Source organism: Staurois parvus, unplaced genomic scaffold (genome assembly GCF_062004578.1).
Source record: "Staurois parvus isolate SC_StPar_1 unplaced genomic scaffold, SC_StPar_1.0 ptg000415l, whole genome shotgun sequence".
In the NCBI taxonomy this organism is placed as follows: Eukaryota; Metazoa; Chordata; class Amphibia; order Anura; family Ranidae; genus Staurois; species Staurois parvus.
In genome coordinates, this window is record NW_028318211.1 from 5,031,163 (window position 1) to 5,053,899 (window position 22,737).

The 22,737-nt window shown below is 43.2% G+C and overlaps 1 protein-coding gene across 1 annotated transcript in view; it reads left to right on the forward strand.

Annotated features, from left to right (window-relative positions):
• The window catches only part of KHNYN (KH and NYN domain containing), a 45,906-nt gene extending 25,219 nt beyond the window's left edge, over window positions 1-20,687 (forward strand). Inside the window, exons 3-7 of the mRNA XM_089687062.1 lie at window positions 1,900-2,030; window positions 17,873-17,969; window positions 19,352-19,459; window positions 19,554-19,661; window positions 19,741-20,687. Coding sequence (XP_089543188.1) covers window positions 1,900-2,030; window positions 17,873-17,969; window positions 19,352-19,459; window positions 19,554-19,661; window positions 19,741-20,035 — 739 coding nt within the window. The 3' untranslated portion in view covers window positions 20,036-20,687. The remainder of the gene's footprint in view (window positions 1-1,899; window positions 2,031-17,872; window positions 17,970-19,351; window positions 19,460-19,553; window positions 19,662-19,740) is intronic.
• Window positions 20,688-22,737: the final 2,050 nt, after the last annotated feature.

Sequence of the window (22,737 nt, forward strand, 5' to 3'; positions counted from 1 at the left end):
TCCCCAAACAGCAGGACTTCACTGCATAAAAGAGGTCAGTACACATATGTATCAAACACCTAGGTTAATCGGTCATCTACTGCTCCTGACTGGAAAATGTTGCAGACCTTTTCCCACTTAAATAAAATACAAAGAAGAGCTCTGATAGTATAATAACGTTTGATACCATTTAATAAAACCATCCACATAAAAGTTAAAAGCAGTCTTAATCTCACAAGAAGAGTCAGCACTTTCTAACAGTCAGCGTATGATGTCAGTGCAGTAACCACTCCCCTATTGGTGGCTGGGCAGTCCTGATCCCTACCCCTGAGTGGTGCCCCCCTTCATGCGTCTCCCAGGGCTCGAGTCATATGTACCATACCCTAAAAATGCCACTGCTTCCAGTTTAAGGACATAGATATTGTTACCTAACAAAATGTGAAACTTTTTATTCAAGGGAAAGTCAGTTCTATTTTTACTCTATAAGAGGTGTTTTCAGTACTGTTCCTTCAGTGTTCCCCGCATTTTCTCATATCTTCTTTCATGCTTGTATCACATCCTTTCCATGACTCATAATACTCTCACTAAGTATGCAACCAACTAATGAACATCTACACTCATTAGGTTAAGGTTTACATGTGAGTCTAGTTTTTTTTGTATGCCATTTATAATAATTCTAGCTTACAAGATAACAACCTGTTGTTTTGTAGCAGACATTATTTTCAGATAAGAAAAGCTCGGGAAACCCAAACCAGTAATGAAAGCCATTGTAAGTGGGAATTTGTTCACTTTAGAATGGCGTCTCTACCTATACAAGTTGTGGACACCCTTTAGAATTTTGTGGGGGCCCAGCACTGAAAGTGTTGGTGCTTGCGCCCAATTCATGTACCTGTCTTAGCTGGGTACATCGATTTGTTGGTGCCTGGGAAGTCAGAGTGGCCATACTGGATACTCCCTCGTCAGTTCTATAGAAGCTTATGAATCTTCCCACTGCGGTGTCAAGTGAGTCCACTGCCCAATGTCAATCAAAAGTCAAGTTGATGAGGAACAATCTGCCCAGTTCCCAAGCAGGCTCCACACCCAGTGACACTTCAAATCTGGGCTATGTCATCACCACTATACCAGCCTTTCTATGCACAGCAGAGAAATACGAAGCAGCATGTCTCCCTAGTAAAACGCACACAGCACATAATGTAAAACAGCACACAGTTAACCCTTTGATCACCCCAGATGTTAACCCCTTCCTGCCCAATGTCATTAGTACAGTGCCAGTGCTTTTTATTAGCACTGATCACTGTATTAGTGTCACTGGGATGTCAGTGGCAGTTAGTCAGTTCCCACCCAATGTCAGAATGCCCACCGTAGTCTCGCTATAAGTTGCTGATCGCTGCAATTACTAGTAGAAAAAAAATTAAATTCCAGTATATATACCACCATTTGTAGACTCTATAACTTTCACATAAACCAATTAATATACACTTATTGGGATTGACATGTAGCAGAATACATTTTGGCCTAAATTTATGACACAGGTCCCAGAAGGCTATGGGACCATTTACAAAGCCCAGCATGGTACGCACATCAACAGTGGGAAGCCAGCTGTGAAGCCGCAAGCAGTCAGGCTTGGCTTCCCAAACAAAACATGCCGGGGAGCTGACTCGAGTGAGGACCGCGCTGGATCCCTGGACAGGTAAGTGTCCTATTATTAAAAGTCAGCAGCTACAGTATTTGTAGCTACTGACTTTTCTATTTTTGTTTCTAAGGTGAAGAATGGCTTTAAAGGAAGGTTGCATCCATCTGTTTTACAAGCCAGCAAGATGCTCAGTGGGCTATATGTAAAGGAAAATGTTTATTTCACATAACGTGATTAAATGCTTGATTCTTCCCAAAGTTACCAGTGTCTCCTGATTTTTCCTGCAGACATGGTCTTCATCGTTTTTTCTCTTGCCGTGGCATTGCATTGGCTTTACAGTACTTTTGGGATAGAGGACATCGCAGTATCACTGTGTTTGTGCCCCAATGGAGGATGAAGAAGGACAGTAAAGCTAAAGGTATACTACTTTCATTTAACTACTGTTCACCAGTAACACCGGTCAGAAGCGTCCCTAGGGTTGGTGTCACCCGGTGCAGTAACACGTGGTGTCACCCCTCCAGAGACGAAGGAGCGGTGCCGGTGTAGCTGTAAACTTAGTATCCCGACCCGTGAAGATATGTATCCCCTGAAGCAACTGCGCATGTGCCAGTTTCAGAAGAAGCCGATCTCCGACTTTAGCACAGAGCTGCCACAGTTAACCCTTTACAGGCTGCAAACCGCTGAAGCTGATCCTGTGGATCACTATGAGTTGCAAGATCAGTTAACCCCGTATAGGTTGAACCTATACGGGGTTAACTGATCTTGCAACTCATAGTGATCCACAGGATCAGCTTCAGCGGTTTGCAGCCTGTAAAGGGTTAACTGTGGCAGCTCTGTGCTAAAGTCGGAGATCGGCGATCGGCTTCTTTGGCCTGAAACCGGCACATGCGCAGTTGCTTCAGGGGATACATATCTTCACGGGTCGGGATACTTATTTTGCCGCTACACAATTCATTCACGTTCTAGGAACAATTAACATCTACTATATATATATATATATTTTTTTTTTAACCACACTCTGGGGGTACTTTTACAAAGCAGTAAATATAACATTCACCAAACATTCACTGCAGGTGAATCCTTCCCTGTAATTTAAAACACATGCACCATAGTTTTATAAATATACTGTAATGTTGTTTACAAAAAGATTTCCTCATTCTTCTACCAATTTTCTTACCATTTATCTTATTTTATTGTACTTGACCTTTGGATTAAGGTAAAAAAATATGCTGATGCAGATGTAAAGAGTGTGCATGATCCAAAGGGCAGTTTATGAGCTGTATGTGCATCATATCATGTGTCTCCCCGGATCAGACATGTCATGCTCTAAAGCCTGGTACTCACGGGATTACTGCACGGATGATCGTCAATTTTTTTTTCTGCATGCTAGTCTCCATATTAAAAATTATGAGGTTACTAAAGTTATGAAAAAACTTGTATGACAGAATAAATATTCGGAAGTGATGTATTGTATTGTATTTTCGTACGAAAACTGTATTGATGAAACGTAAATCATACGATCTACGAGAAATCGTACTTGTCCCATTGAATAATTTGGCATGACCTGTCCTAATCAGCTCTTGAAAGCTGTGTACTAATGATCAGATTATCGTACAATCGCTTCAAAATCTATATTTATCGTACTATTTTCTTATTGTGTTTATGGGCCTTAATTAACCACTAGCCTACTGGGCACTTATACCCCCTTCCTGCCCAGGCCAATTTCCAGCTTTCAGTGCTGTCACACTTTGAATGACAATTGCGCTGTCATGCAACACTGTACCCATATGAAATTTTTATCATTTTCTTGTGACAGATAGAGCTTTATTTTGGTGGTATTTAATCACCTTGGGGTTTTTTATTTTTTCTTAAACAAACCAAAAACCACTGAAAATTTTGAAAAAAAAAAAGTTTTTTCTTAGTTTTTGTTATAAAATTTTGTAAATAAGTGATTTTTCTCCTTCACTGATGTGCGCTAATGAGGCTGCAGTGATGGGCACTGATAGGCTGCACTGATGGACACTGATAAGTGGCACTGATGGGCACTGATGAGGAGACACTGGTAGGTGGCACTGATGGGCATTGACAGGCATCACTGATGGGCACTGAAAGGCAGCACTGATACATGGCACTGATATATGGCAATGTTATGCGGCACTGACTGGCACTGATAGGCAACACTGACTGGCACTGTTAAGTGGCACTGACTGGCACTGTTAGGCGGCACTGATGCACACTGATAGGCAGCACTGACTGGCACTGATAGGCGACACTAACTGGCTCTGATAGGCAGCTCAGATGGGCACTGATATGTGGCATTGATGTGCACTGGTATGCACTGATATGTGGCATTGATGTGGCACTGATAGGCACTGGCACATGGACTTTGACAGGTGGCACTGCTGGGGCTACACTGATCATCAGGGCACACTGATCATCAGTGCCCTGATGATCAGTGTACATGTCCCCTCCACGGAAAGCCGATTACCGGCTCTCCTCTCCTCTCGAGCTGTCAGCGTGACAGCTCGAGAGGAGAGAAATGCCGATAACCGGCATTTCCGTGTTTACATGTGATCAGCTGTGATTGGACACAGCTGATCACATGACCGAGCCGACATCTTCGGCTCTTTCCGTGGATCGGTGATCTGCTGTGTCCGAGGGACACAGTGCACCGCCAATCGCTGCGCACTCCCTGAGCCGCGCATGCGCGGTGAGAATGGGAGGACGTCATATGATGTCCTCTTAGAACAAGAGAACCACCTAGCGCCCGTCATTGGACTATATGGCGGGTGGGAGGTGGTTAAACAGTGGGTTGAGATGAATGTAATAATTGTTAAAGGGGTCATATTGTGTGAAAGCCAAGATGATTTTCATCCTCCCCCGATTTTTTTAAAAACAGAAGTATAGCCAAAGCTCATTTGATTGTACTTTCCCTGTGGATCATAGGAGTGCAGTTAGTTCTGCACTCTTGTGACCCCTTTTCAGTTGACAGTGGGCTAAAGTCTACTGCCGGCTGACGTCACTCAGCTGGTCCAGACTTGGGAAAGATCCCGACTTTAAAGTTGGGATCCACCCAGATGTCTTGGCCAGCACCTGTCACAGCCTGTCAGCAAGCCGCTGAGAGTCTGAGCCCGCCGCTCCCGCCCTCTCCACAGCTCAGTGCTCTAGTAAGTGCTGGAGGGGCAGAACAGACAGCGTTGACTGACAGTCACCAGCTCACAGAGCACTGAGAACTGAACAGTGTTTGATCACTCAGTTCTCAGTCTTAGAGAAGGTGGAGGACAGATGCTGCATCCACCTAGGTAAGTATAATTTCGAAAAAAAAAAACAAAAAACTAAACTTCTCTTTTTAAGTCTCTTCTTAGCTGGTGGTGAGTTCTGCTAAGATTAGAGAATCACCAATATGGGTCCAAAAGTTTTAATGAACGATCACATACTTAAAGCAAGGCAATGTTTTGGAGTCACACAGGACCGCTTTGTCAGGCTAAAGCTAAGAAAAAATTCCTTTGATCTGCAAAAAAAGCAATCTACAGACAAAATGGCCGCAGATAAACACATACAACTTATGTAAGAGGATTTGTTTTTTTATTTTTTTTTGCATTACATGATGCTAGTCACTTTACTGAATATATGTGAGTCTTTTAATCACTGTAAGACCCGAAGGGCCAGGTATGGATTGTGGGGGGGGGCAGCAATATATATATATACAGTTGCAAGAAAAAGTATGTGAACCCCTTGGGATTACGTGGAGTTTTGCATGAATTGGGCATAAAATGTGCTCTGAACGTCATCTAAGTCACAACAATAGAAGAACACAGTCTGCTGAACATAATACTACACAAACATTAGATGTTGCCGTGGTTTAATTGCACATAACATGTGAACATTCCCAGTGCAGGGAGGAAAAAGTATGTGAGCCCTAGCTTAATGACTTCTCCCAGAGCTAATTGGAGCCAGGAGTGAGCCAACCTTGACTCCAATCAGTGTGATGGTATTGGATGTGTTGCTGACAGCTGTCCTGCCCTTAAAAAACATACACCTGTTTTGGGTTTACTGGTTTCAAGAAGCACTGTCTGATGTGAACCATGCCTCGCAGAAAAGAGCTCTCAGAAGACCTACGATCAAGAATTGTTGACTTGCATGAAGCTGGAAAGGGTTACAAAAGTATCTCCAAAAGCCTTGATGTTCATGTGTCCACGGTAAGACAGACTGTCTACAAATGGAGAAAGTTTAGCACTGTTGCTACTCTCCCTAGGCGTGGTCGTCCTGTAAAAATGACTGCAAGGGCACAGCGCAGAATGCTGCATGAGGTAAAGAAGAATCCCAGAGTGTCAGCTAAAGACCTACAGAAATCTCTGGCACATGCTAACATTTTTGTTGTCACATCTACAATAAGGAAAACATTAAACAAGAATGGAGTACATGGGAGGACACCACGGAGGAAGCCATTGCTGTCCAAAAAGAATATTGCAGCACGTTTGAAGTTTGCAAAAGAGCGCCTGGATGTTCCACAGCACTACTGGCAAAATATACTGCGGACAGATGAAACCAAGATTGAGTTGTTTGGGAAGAACACACAACACTATGTGTGGAGAAAAAAAGGCACAGCACACCAACATCAAAACTTCATCCCCACTGTAAAACATGGCGGAGGGAGCATCATGGTTTGGGGCTGCTTTGCTGCTTCAGGGCCTGGACGGATTGTTGTCATTGATGGGAAAATGAATTCCAGAGTTTATCAAGACATTTTGCAGGAAAACGTACGACCATCTGTCCGCCAACTGAAGCTCCGCAGAGGATGGGTGATGCAACAGGACAATGACCCAAAGCATACAAGTAATTCAACAAAACAATGGCTGCAACAGTACAGAATATGCCTTCTGGAGTGGCCCAGTCAGAGTCCTGACCTCAACCCGATTGAAATGCTGTAGCATGACCTTAAGAGAGAGATTCACACCAGGCATCCTAAGAATATTGCTACACTGAAACAGTTTTGTGAAGAGGAGTGGTTCAAAATTACTCCAGATCGTTGTGCAGGTCTGATCTGCAACTACAGGAAACGTTTGGTTGAGGTTATTGCTGCCAAAGGAGGGTCAACCAGTTATTAAGTCCAAAGGTTCACATACTTTTTCCTCCCTGCACTGTGAATGTTTACATGTTATGTGCAATTAAACCATGGCAGCATCTAATGTTTGTGTAGTATTATGTTCAGCAGACTGTGTTCTTCTATTGTTGTGACTTAGATGACGTTCAGAGCACATTTTATGCCCAATTCATGCAAAACTCCACGTAATCCCAAGGGGTTCACATACTTTTTCTTGCAACTGTATGTGTGTATATATATATATATTTTATTTTTATTTTTTTTTTACCGCTACCTGGCCGCCCTATAGCAGAAATACTGCAACAGGGCGGCACGGGTGCACAAAATCACGTATATATACATGATTTCGCACTTCCGGGTAGGGGGCGCGAGCGAGCTGCGCGCGCGCCCTACCCACGCCGCCAGCCGCGGCTGTCAATCACTGTCCCCACCCGGTAATTATTCCCGGCACCTGTTCATTTATGTGGATCTCCGACGGCGAGAAGGACCGTTTTTTTTTACTAAAAGCCCTCCTCCCTGTCAGCTTGGGCAAACTGCTGTGGATGGCTGTGCACAGCACAGCCATCCACAGCACTATGATTACAGTGAAGCACACACATCCCGCCCCCTAGTAAAACACTCTCTGCACACAGTTAACCCTTTGATCGCCCCAGATGTTAACCCCTTCCTGCCCAGTGCCATTAGTACAGTGCCAGTGCTTTTTTTTAGCACTGATCACTGTATTGGTGACATTGGGGATGTCAGTGACACCAAGCCAATTCCCCCCAGTGTCAGAAAGTCCGCCGCAGTCCCGCTATAAGCTGCTAATTGCTGCCATTACTAGTAAAAATAATAAAAAAATGTACATATACTGCCATTTGTAAGCGCTATAATTTTTACGTAAACCAATTAATTTACACGTATCGGGATTTTTTTTAGCAAAGACATGTAACAGAATATGTTTTGGCATTAATTTCTGACGAAACTTGATTTTTGAAATTTTTTTACTGGACATGTTTAATAGCAAAAATTCAAAAATATTGTTTTTTCTCAAAATTGTCGAACTTTTTTTTATAGCACATAAAATAAAAAACACACAGGCGATCAAATTCCACCAAAAGAAAGCTCAAGTCGTAGAAAAAAAAGGACGTAAATTTCATTTGGGTGCAGCGTTGCGTGACCGCACAATTTGCAATTAAAGTAACGCAGCGCCGTAATGCAAAAAATGGCCTGGTCAGGAAGGGGGGTAAATCCCCAGGAGGGCAAGTGGTTAATGATGGGTTCCTTTGCTTACATTCTGTACTGAGCAGTCTTCTCCCCCTACAAAAAAAAACACAACAGCATGAAAAACACATCAAAAACTTGTCAAAATGGACGCACTAATGTCGCACTACAAAACTTCACTGAAAATTGGGTCAAGTTGCAGCTGCACTAGTGTGAACCTAGCCTTAGGCTTGCTAAGATGTCCCCAGCATCTGGCAGACTGCTGTGCATTGTTGCTCCTTCTACAACACTACTTTGTTTTGTAGGGATGACAGAGAAAACCACAGAGTGCAATGGGGGAAAGGGATGGGGGGCACCAGCATCTATCACTTTCAGGACTGGCAAATATTAAACATTCTCCAGCAAAGCTTGTATCTTCAAAAAAAGAAAATCTTAGCCATACAGACTGTGGGTAGGTAAGCATTCATTTCTTTGTTTGCAGGGAGGGCTTAATTTCATTTTTAAAATAGTGACAGTGTCTCTATAAATTCTGAGGGCCACAAAGAAGAAGCAAGAGGGCCACATGTGCCCCAAATATCACCAGTTTGACATGCCTGCCTTAGAAAGGTCTTTCTACACTGCCTTCCTGCTCTGGAACTATAAGTTAAAATGTTTATGGGAAAATTTTATTTGCTATACGTTGAGCAATGTTCAGACAATGGTAGCAATTAAAGTATTATTAAACCCCCAGTATTTTTTGTTTTAAAACACTGAGCACAATAAAATGAACATTCCCCAGTACTATTACTATAGAATAATATTTTTACCTCAGCACTCATTATTTACAGCTTTCAATGCTACTAGCTCATGCTCTCACAGTGCAGCTTCTCTGAACTTCCAGTCTTTACAGGAAGTAGATAACAAGGACGGTGCAGTCCTCAGTCAGTCTCTTAGCTTGGAGGAAGAAGGAGGAACAGGGGAGTGCTTTGCCATTCTAGACTATGAAGCTGAGCTTTTCTATTCAATACTTTTTCAAAGTGCTGCACTACATTAAATCATAAATATCACGGTAAAAGACAAAATTGTGCATATTTATGTTACATGTGATGAATATAATGACAATATTTTATAATATATGCATAAAAATATGCCCAATTTACAAAAGAGAGTTATTTGAATCAAACAGTCCAGTGTATAAGAGGGTTCCACTACTACTGTGATCCTGTAAATCAAGTATACACTCACCGACCACTTTATCAGGTACACCTTTTTAATTGCTTGGTAACACATATTGCTACTCAATGCATTTAGGTATCAAGACGTGGTGAAGACGACTTGCTGAAGTTCAAACCGAGCATCAGAATGGGGAAGAAAGGGGATTTAAGTGACTTTGAACGTGGCATGGTTGTTGGTGCCAGACGGGCTGGTCTGAGTATTTCAAAACTGCTGATCTACTGGGATTTTCATGTACAACCTTCTCTAGGGTGTACAGAGAATGGTCCGAAAAAGAGAAAATATCCAGTGAGCAGCAGTTGTGTGGACAAAAATGCCTTGAGGTCAGAGGAGAATGGGCAGACTGGTTGGAGATGATAGAAAGGCAACAGTAACTCATATCAATATGGACCAAAATCTCAGAGAAATGTTTCCAACACCTTGTTAAATCTATGCTGTGAAGAATTAAGGCAGTTATGAAGGCAAAAGGGGTTCCAGCCCGATACTAGCAAGGTGTACCTAATAAAGTGGCCGGTGAGTGTACAGTTCATATATTACAACCAGTGCCCCGATATTAAATATAGAATATTTCAAAATCACCAATGTGATCACTCTTCAGTGTGAACCACCACCAGTCACTCCACGCTTACCTGAACTCTTGGAGCTTATACAGGTCACCAAATGCTTTCCCCTGTGTGGGGATCAGTAATGGTCATTTCAAATCCTTCCTCCATATTTTTCTGCAAAGATCCCAATATGTATCCAATAAGCCAAGCAGATTGTCCAACAACAAATATCACTCAAAAAGAATAGAAACCTTGCATAGTGTTTTACCACTTCTGTTCAGTTGGATTTATTCAAAATATACCATGTCAATGAGCATGGTAAAATGGTAGTAAAGCCACTTTGTTACTTTTTACCTACAGGTAAGCTTATAAAACGTACCTGTAGGTAAAAAGAATATCTAGTAAACGTACACTGTTTATTTATTTCAGGTACTTATATAGCACCGTCAATTTACGCAGCGCTTTACATATATATTGTACATTCACATCAGTCCCTAACCCTCAAGGGGTGTACAATCTAAGGTCCCTAACTCACATTCATACATACACATATTAGGATCCAATTAACCTACCAGCATGTCTTTGGAGTGTTGGATGAAACCGGAGCACCTGGAGGAAACCCACGCAAGCACAGGGAGAACATGCAAACTCCATGCAGGAGGCGCCATGGTTGGGAATTGAACCCATGACCCATTTACGGCAAGGCAGGCGTGCTAACCACTAAGCCACTGAGATATTCGGGTTTTCCTTACAGCAGCTGTGCTCTAAAGGAACGGTATACCCATGCCGTTCCTTTAGAGCGCTGTGCTGTGTCCTGAGACTTCTGTGCGCATTCGCAGGAGTGATGTCATCACGGCTCAGCCAGTCAGATGGCCGCAGCTTGCGAACCCGGAAGAAAGACTGGGTGAAGATGGAAGCCTCTACAGTGCATACTAAGGCTCCATGTACACGGGACGTTTGGAAAACACTTCTGAACGATAGAAACAGACTGCTGTAAAATGTTGGTTAAAAAACATTTGTTTAGCCACGTTTGCATATTGCGTTAATGCGCGTTTTTTAAAGATAACATCAAAAGACCTTCTAAAATGCCCAGAATGCACTGAAAAACAGTGAAAAATTAACTATTTCAGACATTTTGAGAGAAATAGAGAGAGCAGAAGCAGAGAGAGCAGTATGTGTTGAGATGACCTGTCTTTTCTGGTTGTATTCACTATGGATCCCATCGTGAGCATAATGCAGCACATTCTACCATTTTTTCTTTTACACAAAACCTGGAACTGACTGCACTGGTGTGCTGGGTCATTTGAATACATGGAAAACGCTTTGCATGCATTTCTGATGATGACAAAATGCTCTGGACAGCATTTGGATATGGAACAGTTAAAAAACGCTTCTAAATGCAAACGCTTATAAATGCGGTTAGCTGCTTTTACAAGCGTTTGAAACGCTGATAAAACCTACTTTTTTTTTTTTTTTTTTTAAGTCCGCAAACGTGCAAACTACAACGAAAAAGCCGTAAGTGATCACAAAAAAGTGCAAGTGCAAACACCACACAAAAAATGCACTTAGGGGTGTGCTTTGTCCTACCCCCGAAGGGGTTGGACCACTACCCTGATCCCCCGGGGCACGAAGCTCCTGACGGGGACAAGGTTCCCATTTGGTCCTCCTGGCCAAAAGGCCTGGTGGACCACCGTTCCTTATGTCCAGCCGAAGCCGGACATCCAGTACTTGGTCAGGGGGCTCTCCCGGAGAGAAAACCCCCTAGGGATCAGGGGAGGAAGGAACCAAAAGGCCACACATCCTCCCCCTAGACTTCAGGGCAGGCCCGAGGACCCACACCCTCCATCATGTGAAGAAAACACACACGTAAGTAAAAAGTGACAAACGTGGGAGTGAAAAAATAAATTAATTAAATATATATATCAAAAAAAAAAATAATAAAGTGGTCGTGCCAAATGGTGCACTGACCAGGCCCTGAGGCCTGTAGCAAAAATTGCCCAGAACTTAGCCAGAAGGCCCGGTCCTAGAGGCGCAGTGCAAAAAGTGTTTAAACTCAGTGACCATGTGCTCTTTCGCAACGTGGGGTCCCACACCCAAGTGCTACTCAGAGCACCCCTGAGGCGACTACTCAGGGGGCACTGTGTTTGCGGACTCTCTGCCTTCCCAGCCCCTGGCCAGACAAGGTAGATCCGTCCAAATCAGGAGGTACTGGGTCCTTCAGACGTTCCAAAGGGGAATTACTCCCAGGCCCCAGCTTAACTCGTGGGCTCCCGGTTTCTGTTTCCCCCGTAATAGCCATCCAGACCCCCATCATACCAGTGAGGGTACTATACAACAGCCATCCCCGCAAAGCTAGAATGGCCGGGAGCACCCCCACTGGACACTGATAAGAACAGATACTACACTTGATCTTAGCCAAAAGGCTGATAAAACCTACTCCTGAACGAAAGTTTGGTGCGTTCAAAAAATGTCTGTAAACTTAACTGCCTGTAAACGACATAGTGTACATGGACCTTAGGAAAACATTAGGGAGAGTTCAGGGGCTGCTGAAAAAAAACACAGAAAAGCTCCTGATTGTGAGTTTATCAGCTGTAGTGTACATCAACCCTAACACAATACGCCTTTACCTTGCAGGGGATTTTTTTTTTTTTTTGAGACGCGATTTACTACTGCTTTAATACAGTTAGTCCCCTACATATGAACTTTTGAGTTGCAAAATTTCAGAGATGTGAACATGCATTTGCATGTCCAATCATGTGAGCTAGTTCACATTTCTAGTATAATTCTTAAACGTGCATCCTGTACAAATGGTTGGGCTTCCGTGTACTTTACTATATACAGTATTGTATCTTTATTTCAGTCTTTCTTTCCAAGTATATTTGTGTGAAATGTGTTAGAAACCTATTTCAGTAATTTATAAGGACGATTGTGTTTATTAGGAACCTAGGCTAACTTTGTTGGACTTACAAACAAATTGGACTTATGAACGTGCTCTTGGATCAAAACTCATTGGCATGTAGGGGACTTACTGTACATGAAGAATATAACAAATCTATATTGCTGAAACCTTTCTACAATGCTTTTTGCTGTATCTATCGAATAATCATGCCTAGGCAGCAAATGTTAGTTTGGACAGAAGCAAATGTAATATATACATACACACATGCTGTATATACACCATATATCCAGGTCTTACAACAGTAGATTTTCAAGTTTTCCTCTGTCATTTGGACTCCACTGCCCTCTGTTGGTAATTACTATCAAACTTCTATTGCTGTAGCTATACATAATAAATGTGCTAAAAATTTTTATCTGAGGTTAACAGTTGACTCTTCTATACTGTATGTCATATCACATGCTACTATGCCATCACTTGAAGAGATGATGGAGATGTCATGTGCTACTTCTGCTCTGCATGTACAGTGCCTTGAAAAAGTACCGTATTTTTTGCCGTATAAGACGCACCTGACCATAAGACGCACCTAGGTTATAGAGGCAGAAAACAGGAAAAAAAAATTCTGAACTAATGGACTGCAGACACAGTACAGGTGATGACCAGAGACTGCGGACAGCACAGGGATGACCAGAGACTGCGGACAGCACAGGGATGACCAGAGACTGCGGACACAGTACAGGGGATGACCAGAGACTGCGGACACAGTACAGGGATGACCAGAGACTGCGGACAGCACAGGGATGACCAGAGACTGCGGACAGCACAGGGATGACCAGAGACTGCAGACAGCACAGGGATGACCAGAGACTGCGGACAGCACAGGGATGACCAGAGACTGCGGACACAGTACAGGGATGACTAGAGACTGCGGACAGCACAGGGATGACCAGAAACTGCGGACACAGCACAGGGATGACCAGAGACTGCGGACAGCACAGGGATGACCAGAGACTGCGGACAGCACAGGGATGACCAGAGACTGCGGACAGTACAGATGACTGCTGACCTTTGGGGAGGTGGGGAGCGGGTACCTGAATTTGACAGGTACCCGCTCTTACTTCCGCAGAGTTTTTGTTTGATCTTACCTGTTCCTCGATCCAGCCGCGCGCTGTCTTCCCCGCTTCTGTAATGGCGCTCGGCATGACAGCCGGGTGCCCAGTGCGCATGAGCGAGAAGCACTTGCGCTTTGTGATTGGTCCGGCGGCTTCTGGGATCTGTCATGTGTCCCAGGTACCGCCTTACCATTCACAAAAAGCACCGCTTCTTGCGCATGCGCACTTGGCACCCGGCTGTCATGCTCAGTGCCCACACTACAGAAGCCGGGAAGACAGCACGCCGCTGGATAGAGGAACAGGTAAGGTCCCACTGCAGAGCTGAGCGGCCGGCCTGGTATTCTGACACGGCCGCGGTGGAAATACCGGACCGGCCGCTCCATATTCGCCTTATAAGACGCACTGACATTTCCCCCCCAGTTTTGGGGAAGAAAAAGTGCGTCTTATACGGCGAAAAATACGGTATTCATACCCCTTGAAATGTTGCACATTTTGTCATGTTACAAACAAAAACATAAATGTATTTTATTGGGATTTTATGTGATAGACCAACACAAAGTGGCACATAATTGTGAAGTGGAAGGAAAATTATAAACAGTTTCCAAAATTTTTTACAAACAAATATCTGAAAAAGTGTGGCATGCATTGGTATTCAGCCCCCCTGTCAATATTTTGTACAACCACCTTTCGCTGCAATTACAGCTGCAAGTCTCTTTGGGTATGTCTCTACCAGCTTTGCACATCTGGAGAGTGACATTTCTGCCCATTCTTCTTTGCAAAATAGCTCAAGCTCTGTCAGATTAGATGGAGAGTGTCTGTGAACAGCAATTTTCAAGTCTTGTCACAGATAATCAGTTGGATTTAGGTCTGGACTTTGACTGGGCCATTCTAACACATGAATATTATTATTATTATTATACAGTATTTATAAAGCGCCAATAGTTCGCTCAGCGCTGTACATTACAAAGGGGGACAGAACATGTGACAGAACAATACCAATACAATGCAAAACATGAGGGGATCGAGGGCCCTGCTCTTTCGAGCTTACAATCTAGGAGGGAGGGGGTGGTGGCACAGGAGGAGATAGCTGTGGGGGATGGAGTGGTAGGAAGAGTGGAGGAGGTCGGCAAGTTAGCAGGGGGTGGGGTAGGCTTCCCTAAAGAGATGGGTTTTCAGGGTGCGCCTAAAGGAGAGGAGAGTAGGTGATAATCTGATGGGTTGGGGCAGGGAGTTCCAGAGGATGGGTGACACCCTGGAGAAGTCCTGGAGGCGGGCATGGGAGGAGGAGACCAGGGAACTAGAGAGAAGGAGGTCTTGTGAGGAGCGGAGTGTGCGTGCTGGGCGGTACTTGGATATTAGGTCAGTGATGTAGTTCGGGGCAGTATGGTGGACAGCTTTGTACGTCAGCGTTAGGATTTTGAATTTGATCCGTTGCGCAATCGGAAGCCATATGCTTTGATCTAAACCATTCCATTGTAGCTCTGGCTGTATGTTTAGGGTCATTGTCCTGCTGGAAGGTGAACCTCTTTTGCAGACTCTAGGTTTTCTTCTAAGATTGCCCTGTATTTGGCTCCATCCATCTTCCCATCAACTCTAACCAGCTTCCCTGTCCCTGCTGAAGAAAAGCATCCCCACAACATGATGCTGCCACCACCATGTTTCACGGTGGGGATGGTGTGTTCAGGGTGAAGTGCAGTATTTTTTTTCTGCCCCACGAGGCATTTTGCTTGTAGGCCAAAAAGTAAAATTTTGGTGTCATCTGACCAGAGCACCTTCTTCCACATGTTTGCTGTGTCCTCCACATATTTTCTCACAAACTGCAAACAGGACTTCCTATGGCTTTCTTTCAACAATGGCTTTCTTCTTGAAACTCTTCCATAAAGGCCAGATTTGTGGAGTATAGTTGTCCTGTGGACAGGTTCTCCCACCTGAGCTGTGGATCTCTGCAGATCATCCAGAGTTACCATGGGCCTCTTGGCTGCTTCTCTGATTAATGCTCTCCTTTCCCGACCTGTCAGCAGAGGCGAGGCTAGGATGTTTTGCACCTGGGGACAAATGGCCACCTCATGACACCCCCCCCCCGCTTCATATGGTCCCTGTAGACACCCCCCCTGTCCCGATCACATTGCCCCCCCCCCTTCATCTATGGCACTACTCACCCAGCTCGGCTCTCCCCTCGTCCCCTCCGGCACATGTCCGGGTCACTGCCCTCCTCTCCACTCCTCTCCCGGCCAACTCCTCTCTCCTCTCATAACTCACTGTGGATGGCAGACGTATCAGATGACACGTCTGCTGCAGCCGCTGCAGTGATCTTGTGACCTCATTTTGGTGCTCCTGTGCCTTGGCGCCCGAGTACATATGTACCCCCCTGCCCCCCCCCCCAGCTATGCCTCTGCATGTCAGTTTCGGTGGACAGCCATGTTTTGGTAGGTTTGCAGTTGTGCCATACTCTTTCGATTTTCGGATGATGGATTGAACAGTGCTCCATGAGATGTTCAAAGCTTGGGATATTTTTTATAACCTAACCCTGCTTTAAACTTCTCCACAACTTTATCCCTGATCTGTCTGTTATGTTCCTTGGCCTTCATGATGCTGTTTGTTCACTAATGTTCTCTATCAAACCTCAAGCTTCACAGAACAGCTGTATTTATACTGAGATTAAATTACACACAGGTGGACTCTATTTACTAATTAGGTGACTTCTGAAGGCAATTGGTTCCACTAGATTTTGGTTAGGGGTAGCAGAGTAAAGGAGGCGGTATACAAATGCACGCCACACTTTTCAGATATTTGTAAAAAAATTTGAAAACCATTTATCATTTTCCACTTCACAATTATGTGCCACTTTGTGTTGGTCTATCACAAAAAAACCCAATAAAATACATTTACGTTTTTGGTTGTAACATGACAAAATGTGGAAAATTTCAAAGGGTATGAATACTTTTTCAAGGCACTGTAGTTGATCACTGCCATTCTTTGTAGAGGAGCTGGTGGTTCTTACAGGAGATCAGGAATAAGAAGAAACAGTAACATTTGGGTCTAACCACACAATCTACGCACAATCAACTGTAGATTTTCCAAAAACTATGTAATATAAAGAACTTCCTAAACTAGTCACTTTGTGCCCAATCAGACAAGCCCGTGAACTACATAGTTGTTTGTCGGTCTAAAGGAGATTGTACAATCAGATTGTGCCATATATGGGGAACTTTATGGATATTGAAACCTGCCCTTTAGTCATCTTTTACTATCCATGCATCAGCCCAGTCTGTATAAATACATTTACAGTCATGGCCAAAAATATTGGCACCCCTGCATTTCTATAAGATAATGCACCACGTCGCACAGAAAATTGTTGCAATTACAAATATTTAGGCATTCTCATTTTTATTTCTTTTGTTTGTATTGGTATGACACAAAAAAGTAGAGAAACAAAAAGCTAAATGTGACACATTCCACGCAAAACTCCCATAAATGGACTGGACAAAATTATTGGCACCCTCAATTTAAGTCAGGAGCCAGGACCGTCAGCGGGGGACTAAAAAAGAAGAGGATTGGGGCTGCTCTGTCCAAAAACATTGCACAGAACAGATAGGTATAACATGTTTGTGATTTAAAAAAAAAAATGACAACCTTTACAATCACTAGAATTAACCTACCCCGTATACTTTATTCCTTCAACATTTACAGACAGGCCAGCACTTCTATTGATTATTGTTTTGCTACATTTTGCTAAACAGCTGTAAGTATTGTCTCTTTAAACATTTTATAAGCATTTATAACACAACATAAGATGAAGTTGCTGAATATAAAAAGACAGTGGGTGATTCCATCTGCCAATCTCCACCCATTATTAATAAATCACTCTTGCGTGGACTACACTTCTGGTAGAGTGGAATTTATTATGATCTAAATCTCAGGTAAAGATGTACTCCACCAAAATGTTTGCAGTCGGAAATTAGAATAAAAAAAATAACACTAATAGCATGAGGAGTGTGTAATACCTGGTACCTTTTCCAGGCACAGAATTTTATCACTGAAATTAGTGTGTTAGTTTAAATTGATTAGCAAGGCATGCAAACACTGTTTCTTTTTGGCCTGAGATATAAAAAATATACAATTCTGCAGTGCAGAAGGTTGTAAGGTATACACAAATAGTTACATTTTTATTTCTTTTTTTTTTAATAGAGCAACACTTCCTAACAGAGCTAAATGAACTAGGACTCCTATCATTAACCCCCTCAAGGACTGTGGAAGGCAAAAGAATAACATCCTACGATGACAGGTAACAGCAGTGTCACATGAACATGTCAATCTTGTAAATAAATCCTGTTTGGTACCATTTCATTCCAGATGACTAGCTCTTGATTCGCTTTCCCTGACGTCAAATAAGCTGGATCTGCTGTATAATGAAAGTAATGCCTGCTATTCAATAACTGAATTCAATAGGTTTTGGAGGTTATTATCAATGATTAGGACATATAAAGTCCTGTCCAGGGGCAGACTGACCATTTGAGCACTCGGGCACTGCCCAAGGGCCCGTGGTCAGTAGGGGGCCCCATGAAATGCCCCTGGTACCTTTTCTATAGGCTTTTTTGAGTATGGGCAAGGACACAGGGGCCCCATGATCCCTTATTGCCCCGGGGCCCCATGAGTTATCAGTACGCCCCTGGTCCTGTCCTTTTGGCACACTGGAAATTTCCAAGCAACAGCTCACTGTTTTTGACTTTCAGTAAGAACATGGATTTGTTATTTACAGCTAGATTTAGTAGTTGGATTATTTCTTAAACTAAGTGTTTAAAGTAGATGGGTAATGTAATGCTGAGCAAAAGTGCAAAGAAAATATGACACTGTAAAGATAATATGCATAATCTGAGTCCTAACACTTCCTGGTCACAAAAAGCCCAACCAGTTTAATCTGTTAGAGGGGATTTTCACAGACATCATTCTCCCAAGGTGCACCTTGGAGTGCTGGGGACACAGTTTGTTTTCTTTTTATTCATCTTAAAACTATAACTTTTTTCTATATATTATGTACTTATTAACTCACATTAAAATAAGGAAACCTTGTTTGTATCAAGATAATTGCTATAATTCAATGAAGGGCCCAAGCCCTTGGATATGTGGATATGTGGACATTGGATATGTGGATCACCACTTGCAGCTCTTTAATGTTACTTATTGAGCCCAGAAAACCTTATGGAGGCTCACCTGGCCAAACAGTGCCTGCATCCAACCAATTGTGTTAGCATGGATGGAGGAATTTGTTAGATTTCTTTTGTCCAGCAAGCAGGTTGAGCAAGGTAGAGGTAAGTATAGTGCTAACATTTGGGCCTGAACCCTTTTAACTGCAACTTAAAGACAACCCCCCCCCCCCCTGTCTTGGAGCTCTTCCCACAACTATCGCCTCCAGTCTCCTCCTGCTACATGTTGGCTCATAGAAGTATATGAAGTAATATGATCATTCAGAGAGCCCGAGATGCAGGATGCAGTAGCCAGAGGAGTGCTGGAACATAGATGCCGCAGAGCATAGTAGCAGGAAACTGGTGATAGTAACATGTACACTACACTTATCTTCCATGTGTTTGTTGATTAACTTTTTCTAGGGTATTGAAACTGAGTCAGATGTATTTTCCAGTAACATTTTGTTTGTCTAACTCAACACAGGTTCTTGCTGCAGCTGGCCGAAAGTACAGCTGGGGTCATAGTCACAAATGATCATTTAAGGGACATATCTGCAGAATCTCAAGCTTGGCACAATATAATAAAGTACAGGTGCATATACATACAATTAAAAGTACTAATCTCTCTAATATGGTAAACCTTTTATAACTATTATGTTTATCCTTGTCTTTGGGGAATACTACAGAGTGCTGCAATTCACCTTTGTTGGTGACATATTTATGGTACCAGATGACCCTTTGGGGAGAAATGGGCCACCGCTAGACAAGTTCCTGACCAAGAACTCGTTACCCAAGTAAGTCCCATTGAACAAAATTATTGATAATATTTCTCTTTTTATATATTCTGCTTAACACTGTCCTGTTTTAATTCAGAATCAAGACAAAAGGTCACTCGTTTGCTGGCAGAAAATCTCCTCACACTTCCCAAAGTCCACCAAGGCCATCCGCTCAGACAGAGGTCCTCAACTTCAGAGACAGAAAACCAGGTGGACATAAGGGTAAAGAAGAGCCAGAACTACGCTCCCACAGAGAGACTGAGAGACTAAGAAATGAGCTTCTAAGTATCTTTCCCCACCAAGATACCAAAGTGGACTTTGTCCTTCGCAGGGAACCATGTCTCGATGATCTCAACAAGCTCTCTGAACTCATAATTAACCTCAAGTTTTGATCTGTAAGAAGCTGCAAAAGAGAAACACATGTATTATCAGAGACTGCATAAACCACAGGCTGGTGTCTATGCATATTGTTTATGTAATGCTGAACACAAACTCTTTTAGAGTATTTAATATTTAAATGCAATTATTTACAGCTTTGTTTTTTTAAGAACAATATTTTTAAAGATGTATGTATATGTTGCATTATTTGGATTTTGTAAATGCTTTGTGTTGATAAAATGTAATCTCTTTTATCGCTGCTTGGCTTTTACACTGCTTGAATGTAATATAATGACATATGATATTACATATGAATGTAATATGAAATGACAAGTTAAAGTTATTTTTTTTTCAACTTCTATTCTGTATTGAATCATCCACAACATTTTGTAAAGGAAGTAAACGTGAGGATCCTTACTGGTCATTGTTCGTACAAACAGCCCAGCAAGAAGACAGCTGTATTTAAAGTAGGGTTCCGCTTGCATTCGTGGTCAGTCTTCTGTTTGAGCACAGCTGCAGAGGATATATATGTCAAGCACTGCTAATTTATAATATTTTAAGGGTTTTAGTTCACCACCATAAACTGTAATGTTGTGTAAATATATGTATTTCGATAAAGGCTTATTGAATTCAAAATAAAAATACATTTTTAAGTTGTCGGTTTTATACCTGATTCTGGCAGTCTGTTTTCAGGTTACATACCTGAAGAGACACATCTTCACATCAGATAAATCTGTCAACTCTGATGTGTTGGCACATGCAACATATTCCCTATGCACATTTAAGGAAACCAAGATCGTTGTGAATGAATGGCCAAGGTCAGTGCTGTAAAAAGTGCAAGGATGCAGCTCTGGTCAGGAAATTTCCTGTTCTGAAGGAATCCAAATGTAGTGCTACCCTCTTCAGGGCCACTGAGTTTCTGGGTCCCCCTAAGCTCTGCACAGCAAGGCAACATGCATTTTCCACAGTTTCATCCAAAGTCTGTAAAATATTCCTTGAGCTTGGTTTTTATTGTTTTCTTAGGGGGTTTAACTTGAATGGGGTCTAGGTGTATATGGGATGCCCAATGGAACTGTACAACTTTTGAGAACAAGCATCTTAGCAAAAGGACACAAATCAGCAGCACACAGTCTTTGCAAGGAGCACTTGGTCCCCTTAGTGAACCTCCTCAGACCCCAGATGAAAATCTCCTCATCCACCTGGGTGGCTTGAGAGTGTCCCTGAGCAAGGGATTCCGAGACGTACAAATTAAGTAGTCCCAGGGAGAACTAGTTGGGCATTGCACCTGACCGTCCTCTCCCTTCTTTGGCCCAGGAGGTGTAGAAGTACTCGCACTGTCCTATTCCTGTAGCTTAATGGGTTGCAGCTGCTTTCAGGCCTTTTGCTGGGATGGCTCCTTCCCTACTGACTGTCTTTTGTAGGTAGACTGTGGGATAGTGGAGGTCCTTCTGTCCAGCTTCAGCCTGTAGGCAGCCTCACCCCCCTCCTCTGGGGCTCCCTCCCAGGCTCTACGCCAGCAGCACCTTCCTCACTCCATCTTCCACCTGACTCCAAGAACAGCTCTCTGCTGATCAGGCTCTCATATTTAAGGGTTGTCCTAGCCACCATGCCTGGGGATTGGCTACGTTTCCTCAAACATGCAAATCCAGGCCTCCTCCCCTCTTCTAGAAAATGCTAGAAGTTTCTAGAAGGGTGGAAGGGCTCCTGAAGCCCTGACCTGTAGAGCCTCCCAGTCTAACCTGAAGTGACCTCACGGTCTCACTCCCAGGCTGACTTATACCCAGGCGTCTAGCAAGCCTCTAACTAATCACAAAAATGCTACCTAAACTAGAGGGCGCTAAACAAGTACTTTGATTTATTGACTAAAACATATGCTTTTTCTGAGAGAAATCAGAATGAGCATGGGCTCAGCATGTGTGTGGCATTGTCTTACTTAGCCTAGGGCATGGGTGTCCAACCTCTGGCCCTCCAGCTGTTGTGGAACTACAAGACCCATGTGGGATTGCAAGGCTGACAGTTGCAAGCATGCCTCCCAAAGTTGGTTCTAGTAGTTCTGCAACAACTGGAGGGCAGCAGGTTGGACACTCATGGCCCCAGGGAATAGGATTCTATGCACTACCCTTCTGAAGGTCAGGGATTTTCAAGAGAGAAAAACTGGGTGACTGCTATTTTGCTTTTATTCAGCAAATGTTTACAGAATGTAAACGATAAAGAAACCAGAAAAAAATTAGAATGAAAATAAGAGAAGGGGAAATTTGGTCTAACTATGCTTAAAATTGCTGCCACACCATTCTAACTCCCATCCTAACTACCCTGTAAAAGGAAGATGCTATAATTGCCTTTCCTCAGGGAGCTTTGGTCCGATTATGTGATCTCCCCAGCGGCAGCTTCGGGGGAGAGAAGAGAGTGCTAACAATTGCTGAAATGCCTGGGCGGTGATGTCAACCATAGGTGTGGGCCCCGTCCACATGGTCGCATCATTCATTCACAGAGTTCTGTGAATGAATGAACTGCAAGCTCTGACAGCCTTAGTGGCTGTCAAAGTGTAATTCTCAGTGAACTACCACGGCGCTATGGAGTGCCGTGGTAGTTCATTGCTTCATCCTGTCTGTATATTTTCTACCCCGTATATCCTGTAGGGTAAGCAGATGTACTGACAGATCTGCAGGTGCAATGGTTTACAGGCTCCTGCAACCAAAAATAATAAATGCACATT